Source organism: Eupeodes corollae, chromosome 1 (genome assembly GCF_945859685.1).
Source record: "Eupeodes corollae chromosome 1, idEupCoro1.1, whole genome shotgun sequence".
Classification (NCBI taxonomy): domain Eukaryota; kingdom Metazoa; phylum Arthropoda; class Insecta; order Diptera; family Syrphidae; genus Eupeodes; species Eupeodes corollae.
In genome coordinates this window covers 307,669,066-307,679,051 of record NC_079147.1, presented here as the reverse complement: position 1 = coordinate 307,679,051, position 9,986 = coordinate 307,669,066, and the positions used below count along the sequence as shown (strand labels likewise).

Sequence of the window (9,986 nt, the reverse complement as noted above, 5' to 3'; positions counted from 1 at the left end):
TTAATTGTTTGCTCACTTGGTCGATTATGTAGACCATAAATCGGACGTAAAGCGCGAAACACATTTCGAACCGAACACTGATTTTGGTAATAAAATTCAATGATTTGCAAGCGTTGCTCGTTAGTAAGTCTATTCATGATGAAATGTCAAAGCATACTGAGCATCTTTCTCTTTGACACCATGTCTGAAATCCCGCGTGATCTGTCAAATACTAATGCATGAAAATCCTAACATCAAAAAAATCACCCTTTATATGGGAGTATAGAAATATCTTGATTTTACACCTTTCCAATTTTTTTTTTAAATTTCTCTAAGAATAAACCTTCCCTGGACTTTCACGAACAATTCAAGACCAAAATTAGCCAAATCGGTAAAGGCATTGTTGAGTTGTAGCATTACAACGAAAAGTGGCATTGATTTTTATATATATAGATAAATAATAAAACATGTTTAACTGAATTCTTTTTTAATGAAATGGCTTGATTGCTGAAATTGCTTAAATGATGAAGCTTGTTTGATTTTGCATTTTAGATCGGTTTTTCTGCCACTTTTCTTAAGTTTGTTCCAAACGATCTAAGCTGTTAAGCTCTGCAGTTCATCAATATTTTCCCACTTTGTATAAGCTTCACATTTGGATCAAAATTGTTCTAGAGTTCAATGTCAACTGAGTCAGCAAATGTTTCGATATATTTTATAATACATCTGAAAGTAAGGGGTTCTTCGTAACTTGAATATTAGTTTCCATTGTTCAAGAGTTTGTTGGCATAATGCAATGACCTAACATAGCCCCATAAAAACTGCCATTAATAAATTTGTCATCAAATTGAATTAGCAATACAAAAATGTGTGCTTAAGTGTGACATTTCATGTCATCTTGTTGACACCAAATTTAGCTTTTCCTTCTGGCCTACTCCTCAGTTCTTGTTACGAGTCGATGGAAAACAGCATTTGCCCAGCCCATCCCCTAAAAAAGCGAATCTTCCTCACCCTCAAATTACCGACCGATTGCACCTACGTCCCTTCTTTTCAAGGTCATGGAAACGTTGGATTAATTATCAGCGCAAGAAATAGCTCAAAGATCGAAAGCTTCTTAATAACCGACAGACAGTACGGATTTCGCAATAATAAGTACGCCATGTTGATCTCATATTTTATCTCACTGAACAATGATACAAATTTTTACATCATTTTGGGCAAGGGGTCTGTTCTATCTATAACACTATTTCTCATTTTTATTTATGATCTCCTTTCTGCAACTTATAATCAAATACATTGTTTCGCTGGCGATAGTACTCTTAGCTTTTCGTATTCGTTTTCTTCTTCGCTTATGGAACTGCAACTAGAAAATATGATCAGCTTTTTAAATTCCGACCTTAGCAGAATTGTACATTGGGGAATAAAAAACAGCGTGGTAAAAATTGTTTTCGAACAGATTCTAATCGATTGATGTTAGACTCGTTACATGGACTCCAAACTACAGCTGCAATTTTCTATACTTACCGCACAAGAAAAAATTACAAAGTTTTTAAGACGTATGGGTCTCGAAATTCTTTTATAACGTGATCAATGTGTATATTGAAGTCTAGTTTCTAAGTTGATTAAAAATCATAAAGACAATTAAGAAACGTGACCGTTAAGTTAAGTAAAAGTCAAGCATTTACACTTAGATACATTTAGTTGAATATCATTAACAATCGGAAACACTAATTAAATCACTTTGTAAAATGTAGTCTAGATACGTGTTAATTTTTGTAAGACAGGCGAAGATTTGAGTCTAGAATTGTAAGTAAGTCATAAATATATAATACAAATAATAATGATCCAATATGGCTTCCTTGGGGAACACCAAAATGCACATTTAACTTTTTTAATATTCTGTTTGTAGAAGTACGTATGTTGTGTTTTTATTAAGCTACGATTCCAGCCAAACTTAAAACCAAGTACGAAGTCCAATGATCTTCAAAAGTAAGTCATGGCTTACAAGATCAAATGCTTCTGAAAATCCAGTATGCACCATCAGTTTGATATCCATTTTGACTCTTCACTATAACATCTGAGAAGAACTCCATTCGGCTTCTCCAATTGATTCATAAAACCTTGTTGATGAGGTGTGTTAACATTTTTATACTGAAAGGTCTGATATACTTAGCTTTACTGAGAATTTTTGTCTGATAATTTTAAAAAGCCGTGATATTGAAGAAAAAACAAAAATGCAACTTTTACCCCTATTAGGTTTGCGAATCGTACGTTCGAAGTGAGATATTTTCATTAACAACACGAACTAACACATTCGACCAGGCATATCAGAGCAGCGTAGGAAAAGATTTTGACTTAGGCCTTTCACAACCCTCGGTTTCCTTAGTATTAAAAGAAGTGTGCAATTGAAGACAAATTATGTCGAACCTGGATCAGTCTCAAAATTTCATCTGATGAGAAACAAAACGCACGAAACTACTTTTTTTAACCGCCAGGTTACCAGAAGTAATAAGATGTGTTGACAGAACCCATATAGGAATCGTTGGTCCGATTGAGTTGCGTCATCAGTATACTAGCAGAAAACTATATTACAGTTTAAACGCAATGATAGTAAGTTTTTTCCTCGAGAGTAGCTTTTGGTTTTAGTTCAAGTTTTTAAGGCGTGTGACCATAAAATGTGTATTTATGTTGGCTCAAGATATCTTTAATCAACCCATGATTCTCTTGTACGGAACTCCAGTAATATTAAGTCAATTCTTGAAACATAGTACCAAAGAGGAGAATATTCAATGTTCCTTGGTAGTATTTATATTTTCATTTCAACGTTCAATAACTTTTCTTTTCAGGCCCAAGTTTGTTGATTGTTTTAGCAAATTGGTCAGACTATTCCTTTTTTTCGGTAATATACAAATTTCTCATACTCACACGTTTATTCATTCGACTCGCTAATGGTAATAGGGGTATTAAAGTAAATAGTTTTAAAGCGATTCCAGTGAATACACTCTTCTTATTTCCAACGAGCGTTACCAACTAATCACTCTTTCCACTGATGCTTTTTGTTTAGTTTTTGGGCATATGTTTATGGAACCTTGCAATAATTAACAATTGACGCCAAAAAAGTTGCTTAAATCTGCGTTTGAGAAAGTTTGACTGTATACGTTTGAGTATCCGTACTGCATGCATGCGTTTATGAATCAAGACATTATTGTTGATAGAGCTCAAATTAATCACTCCCTTCTAGAGTCAACAATACGTTCCTAGATTTGTGATACGCAAGCTCGTACACTGTTTTATAAAGCTTGCTGGGTATTGAGGCATAAGACTTGAAAGACACAAATCAAATTTGATGATTTGTAACATTTCATAGATCTTCCAGGTTGCTGTTTGGAAAATCGTAAGCAAACATTGTGATTTTCACATTTTACCACTATTTAGTAACAAAGTTCAAAAGTTGTACACTTTTTCATATTTTTCATCATTATCGGCTTATGAATTTTGTGCTCGTTATGGTCTTTGAAGTATTTCCAATAATTAACTTTGAAGTATTTCCAATAATTAATCAAAAGGTCGTTATTGGAGTACAAACTTGTATTCAACCAAAAATGTTAACTAGCTGATTTTAAGATATATCGGAAATTGATGGAACAAAAATAATATGTACAAATTGTTTTTCAAGAAAATCATGTCATTTTTATATTTACAATACAAAAATACACTCATACATACATTACAATAACTTTCAAAAAGAAAAATATTCTAATAAATATCTTAACAGAAAACAGTCTTAATTATGTACAATAGGACCCTACTCATCTTTTGTAGGCTTCTTAAGTTAATTGTCATTTTAATCGGCATAAAATGCACATACTCTAAAAAATAAAATTGAAAGTTTAAAAACATAAAACTTATATCTAGTTCCTGATCTTATGACTATTTGTGACAGAGAGGTCTTTAACATTTTTTTTATTGTTTTTCGGAATGTTTCAAGTTTCAGAACCAGGGAGAGTTCCTTTAGTTTTACTTTTCCTCCAAGTCCTCCTTATAGAGTTCTTTGAAAATTAACTTTTGTATCTTGGTGCGGATTCGTAGTTTTTGGGCTGAATTAAGCTGCTTCATATAGGGATGCAGACTCAACAAGTAATGATAGTCATCGTCTTCTGGAACTGCTGAGTTTTCCATCGTCGATGAGCCATTAAAGTTACTATCCTCAGAGAGACGTTGTCGCTTGAGTTTTAGGGATGGAATGTTTATATTTGAGAACGATGAGGTTTTTTCATTGTAGAGGCTGGTGCTGTCGGACATACTGTTGAAGGAGTTCTGTTGTTGGGGGGAACGTTTTTTAGGGGTGTATTCTAAGGGACGTTTATTTGCAAGAGGTTTGGGTTGTTCTTCCATCTCGTCCTCGTCTACATCATCTTCGTCGAATTCCTCGTCACTGTCTGGAATTCGAATGAGGCCATTTGTGAGGTCTGGTTCGACAAGGGTCTGTTCATAGTCCTGAGGATTGGTTTGGTTAAAGAAGAACATTGTGTCTTGTTCGGTCTTTGGCAGACGATGGCGCATGTGTTCGGCTGTAAAATCAAAGGGAAACATATTAAGGCATAAGTCTTTTTAGTAAGGTTTTAAAAAACGTAAAAGCTAATTTTGAAGTATTTTTTTTTTATGTTTTTTTTTTTTTTTTTTAAACAAATCAATCAAAAACAATTCACTAATTCAATACAAAATACAGGGTTTGATGCTACACATATTCCCAAAAGTAGTCAGTTATATGTTGTGACATTTAAGGTCAGGGATATTTCCGGGTACCCCTAGGGTATGGATGTAAAAATCAAGAATTTAGGATCTAAGAACAATAAAACGTCGAGAAATATCAATATTTTTAATTTAAAAAATCGTAATCATTTAAAAAACTTCTTACAAATAAATAAATTGGGTGGCGCAACAGTCCGTTGAGAACACGGGCCTAGTGACTTACAATTTTCAACCATTCCTGTCTAATTGCAGGGATGGAGGGAACCTACAGTTTATATGTTATCGAACCCAAGCCTTCTGGCATGACAGCAAAACGCACTAACCACCATGCCACGGGTAAATACTACTTATAGAAATTTTAAAAACATAACTTTTAAACCACAATTTTGGCTATTTCTCCAAAAAGTTGTTGTTCTAACAAAGAAACTTATCTTTCTAGTCTTTGTTCTCCGATCTATAGAGTTATTGAGTGAAGCAATTAAAACATTCTTATTGAGAAAGCCAGCGTTGCCGAATTAATGTTTTAAAAGGTGAGACTTTCCATTACCGCAGCACGAATTTCGTTCTGATTTTTTTTTACAATTAGGTAGGGGTCTCAGCAAAACATACTTTAAATATTAGGGCAAAGAAACAACTTTTTGCACTTTGTTTTTTGAACCTAAAATAAGTTTTTTGAATTGATAGTACGGCGGTACTAGCAGCTAGGTATGAGGGCATAATTATTAATTATTTGAACAGTTATCAAATGAAAAAACGCGTGTCGAAATTTATGCTCCGGTAATGTAAAGTTGAGCCTTTTTAAGTGCCACTGCTGTAGCCAAAAATGTTTCATTCTTTTTTGAAAAACTGTTAAGAAATGTGTGTTTTACAGCATATTTTATTTGTTTATCATAATTACACGATCGTGCTACCGGCGACGCTAAAAGGTGCTTTAAAGTTCTTAATGTTTCAAAAGTGTTCCTATGTTCAAGCTCAATAAGTTTGAATACACATAGAAGTCCCCACAAAATCTTACATAAATTCAAAGCTGTTTTATCCAAAACAGCAATATGATGCAACCTAGCCTATGCCTTTTCATTTCCTTCACCAAATCTGCATTTAAATCGAACCCTAATGAAAACGACAAAGAAAAAGTCCAAAAACTAGTTATTTTGATATCATCATCACATTCATAAAACAACCCTTCCTCACCTTTTAAAACGAAGTACACCTGTTCTCAATTAACTCAGTCTTCGTCCGTAGCAAAACACCAACAATGTTATGAAAGCCTCTCAAAAATGTATACATAAGTAGGTACCTACCATAACGTCCAACCCTTATCACATAATCCGAATGTTTAGTGTTCCATATATTTTTTTCTTTGATTTCACACGCAAATTTTCCTATTTTCAAAAACAAATTTTTTTATTCACTCAATCTGCAATTCACTCAAAATTCGTTGTTACAATAAAAACCACCTCAATAAAATTCAACAAAATAGTTCCCACGATATTTCACTCAATGTACCTACCAGCTGATAGGTACCACTCGAAGCACTCACTCAATCCCAATACCAGCAACGTCTGCTATTCCCCACTAATTCACTTCTAATGCTCCTATATACGCGCCTATATACACTAAAACCAACCCTTGTTCATACAACAACAAAAAAAAACACCCTTTCCAACACAATCGACAAAAAAACACCCACGTTACAAGAAATAGGCTTGAGAATTGTGAAAAGCAAAGCACTCATATACTCACTCAGAAACAGCAGGGCATAGTAGTGAATCCACTTGGACTCATGTTCCGCTGGTTGGATCAGGAAATCCCCATTATCCCCCCGCGGTATCCGTTTGTATTCGACTCGAAAATTGTCACGCAAGCCTTTCCATTTCGCCTTCAGTACGACTTCTATGGAAACAAACAGAAACAAAACAACACAATAAACAATTAGAAGAAGCCAACACAACAAATAAAGTCCGCCGCACAACTTAATGACACAAAGTGAAGAACTGGACGGTCAGGCGGACCGACTGACTCACTGATGAGCCAGCAAAAGTCCAAGTCACCAGTCATAAGTCCACCACAATTTGCCATAAGTTTAGGTTTTATAACATAAACAGAATCAAGAGAGATCAACCTACTTGGCAACTGATGAATGGATGACAACTCTTCCCACATCTGCTCGAGGAACGGCTTGTTACAGTGATAATTGCGGTTCCATATCGCCGGTCGATTTTCCACATCTTTGATGAATTTTTCCACGTTCAGTACAATCGATGAGTTTCCTTTGAGTGCCATGTTTGTTTTTTTATTTTTGTTGTCGTAGATACTAATTTGTATCTATAGCTCGATTCTGCTTATAGCTTTTTAGCTTTTGCTGGATAACGATGATGCGATGAATCTATGACGAAGCCGGCCGGTGCGGTGGTTGTTGCGCGCTCGCGACACTCCAATGAATGATTGAGAACGTTTTAACGTATTCGTAGTTCACGTTACACAGTTTCAGCTTCGACGTCGACTTCGACTTCAGCAAAAGAGTGTTCTCTACTTTTTCGATACACAACGCTCGTCTCGTCTCGTTTCGCAGCTGTGTGCGTAGCGTATTACGAGCCTATGTACTCGCAGTCGACCTATCTGTGTGTCTCCTTAGGGGCAGCAGCAGGCAATAGCGAACAGCAGCAGCAGCAGCAGTAGAATACAGCAACGTCACGTCGTCGTCGTCGTCACAGCAAAGGGAACTAGCAACCAGCAGCAGGAAATGCCAAAAGCCGAAAGCCGAACCCAAGTCGATTGCCCAGCTATACGAAAAACCCAAAAGCAAAAGCAACCACCACCAACGGTGATGCGGTGTTCGAGAGTTCGAGTGTCAGCTGGCTCTGGCTGTAGCTGTGGCTGTGGCTGGCGAAGGCAAAGGCAATGGCAATGGCAAGGAATTCAATGGATGGTGGTCTTAGGTCCCACTCCCGGCGGCGTCCTCGTAGTCGTCGTCGTGTCGTTTGGTTGTATTTGTGTCGATGCCTCCGAGTCCGTTATTGCTTCTTCTTCGAGCTGACTTGGCCTTCTGTCGGTTACTTGTTTTTTTTTGTTTTTGTTGTTTTCAACGTTATTTTTTGGAACTCACTGACTGACAGTCAGTCAGGCGGCAAATGAAGAAGAACAGGAAGGAGACCCCGCCGACAGTGCTTAAACAACAACAACAGTAAGAACGAAAGCACTGAGTTGTGAGGGCGATAAAAACAGTAAACAGGGCACAGAAGAAAGACACAAGCTAAATTTTATTCTCGGTTCTATGTTCTCGGTAACCTTCTCTAGCGGAGAGTCCACGCTCAACTGAACGTTTCAGCGTTGGCAGGCAAGCTATGCAGCGCCAACAGCCCAGCTAGAGCACAGTCATCATCGTCATCGTCATCATCCAGTTCCATAGAAGTATCTACAGAAAAAACTCAACAAAATAAAAAAACACCACAACCCAAACCAAATCAGCAGCAGCAGCAGCAGAGCGTGCGACATACATACGTTCGTGGACACCTCAGCTCGGAGCTCGCAGCTGCTGCTGTACTGTGCTGTGCTGTGCTCTGCTGGGCTGCTGGTGCTGCTAGTTGCTGTTTCTGGTGGTTGCTGGGGCTGGCTGGATGGCTGGCTGGTGCTGGTGGCTGGCTGGCCTGGCAAGGCATATAGCATTGGCATGGCATGGTCCTACAACAATACCAGAGGAGCAGAAGCAGAGACCGACCAGAGCAAAGCAAAAGCAGGGAAAAGCCAAGCGCACTACCTCCACCAACAACAATGAAAGAAGACGACTATGAAACGAGCAAGCCAAGCAGCTGCTCTGCGGATTTGGATTCGGGTTCGGGTTGGTGAATTCTCATTTCCAGCCGTCCATAGCCGAAACACGCTTTGCTTTTGGGTACATACTCGCTCTTTCCTTTTTTTCAATTCAATTTTGTTGCTGTATTCTGTTCTCGTTTATCTTTTCTCTGTGTGGGTTATTTCATCTGTTTGAGTTTGGTTCGGATACGATTTGGAATACACTACGAGCAGAACTCAGAACAGTGGTGCTAGAAGGAAGTGGGTCAAACGTTGAAATGGACTTTTTGCTTCTTTTTTGAGTCTTATTTCTATTAAATCTATTATAAAGCTGAAGTGTTTGTTTTTTAATGGGGCAAGTTTAAAACTCTTGAATAGAATAAAAAAGGGGTTAGAAATCAATAGGCGACAGAACTATAACCGAAATGTTTTACCGATATTTTTACAAACAATGTTCTGTCAAATTATTAAGTTGCATTTTACCCCTTGAACAATTCAGCCGAAATACTTGCACTTCCAGGAATGCTCATCAGGTTACTTAGTTTCGAAAATTTCAAGTATAGAGATTCTTTTTCAAACGGCACATCGAGAATGTGGAATACTTTGTCGAACTCTGTTATTCCCTCTCATATTGATATTTAGAACTGTAAGATGTAATGTGCACCGGTATAGCCTCTTAAATCCTTCCCTATTTTCCTAACGCTCGGACTGTATTTGAATAAAAAAATGAAGGGTACTTTTAACTGTTTCTGTAAGTTTCTGTAATTTATATAATAAAAACTACTGGTCTATTTTTAACATTTTTTTCGGAGTTAGATATCCCACATATTTAGGAAGGCTTTAGGGTGCATATCATCACGTTTAGACTAATACGAGCAGAGCTCCAATAAATAATGTTTCCAAATCAAGGATTTGTTTCGCTTTTGAGAGTTTTCACTGCCTGCGATGCGAAAATAGTTAAGGTTTTGATAAAACGATGTATGACACAGTTGTTCCCCTTTAATAGTTCTAAGAAAATTCTACGACAACATTAGTCTATTTCCCAAAGTTACCTCCTGTGTGTAAGTCATAAGAGGGATAGAGGGGAAGTACAGTTTGTTTCCTGAATCCGAATGGCTAATTTGAGAAAGAATTATTACTGTTGGAGGATTTGTCAATTCCTCGCAAGAGGAAGTAACCGTTAAAAAAAAGAGTTAAGGTGGCAGAGGCAAGGATTAAAACCAAGACTTCTTGCGTGTAAGTCTATCAGTCTATCGGGGCGCAGTTATTTCATATTGAACTTATTAGAAAATATTTGAATTTAATGAAATCAAATTTAAAAGATGAAATAAAAAAATATAAAATAAGCTTATCGACAAAAATGTAATGGAAACGTAAAGTAATGCGAGGCGATAAGTTTGTAGATTTTTTATTTCAACGAACCTTTCTGTTTTCAGTTAAAAGTTTTTGATGCATTTTAGTTTAAA

General features: G+C 36.8%; 2 protein-coding genes across 2 annotated transcripts; one reads left to right on the top strand and one right to left on the bottom strand.

The window, feature by feature from the left end:
- Positions 1-3,653: 3,653 nt before the first annotated feature.
- On the bottom strand, positions 3,654-8,820 carry LOC129942594 (uncharacterized). The gene is made up of 3 exons (XM_056051604.1): positions 6,855-8,820; positions 6,472-6,621; positions 3,654-4,547 (listed from the first exon to the last, which is right to left on the bottom strand). Exons 1-3 carry the CDS (start codon positions 7,009-7,011, stop codon positions 3,994-3,996), a joined length of 861 nt encoding a protein of 286 aa, XP_055907579.1. The 5' UTR covers positions 7,012-8,820; the 3' UTR covers positions 3,654-3,993.
- LOC129952191 (uncharacterized) lies at positions 7,117-8,391 on the top strand. The gene is made up of 3 exons (XM_056064663.1): positions 7,117-7,137; positions 7,364-7,690; positions 8,026-8,391. The coding sequence occupies exons 1-3, from the start codon at positions 7,117-7,119 to the stop codon at positions 8,389-8,391; spliced, it is 714 nt and encodes a 237-aa protein (XP_055920638.1).
- Positions 8,821-9,986: the final 1,166 nt, after the last annotated feature.

Coding starts and splice junctions, on each gene's coding strand:
- LOC129942594 (XM_056051604.1), bottom strand. CDS start 7,011: ATGGCACTCAAAGGAAACTCATCGATTGTACTGAACGTGGAAAAATTC. Junction 6,622..6,854: donor ATCCATTCATCAGTTGCCAA/GTAGGTTGATCT, acceptor TTGTTTCCATAG/AAGTCGTACTGAAGGCGAAA. Junction 4,548..6,471: donor CTATGCCCTGCTGTTTCTGA/GTGAGTATATGA, acceptor TTGATTTTACAG/CCGAACACATGCGCCATCGT.
- LOC129952191 (XM_056064663.1), top strand. CDS start 7,117: ATGACGAAGCCGGCCGGTGCG. Junction 7,138..7,363: donor TGACGAAGCCGGCCGGTGCG/GTGGTTGTTGCG, acceptor GTGTCTCCTTAG/GGGCAGCAGCAGGCAATAGC. Junction 7,691..8,025: donor CCACTCCCGGCGGCGTCCTC/GTAGTCGTCGTC, acceptor AACCTTCTCTAG/CGGAGAGTCCACGCTCAACT.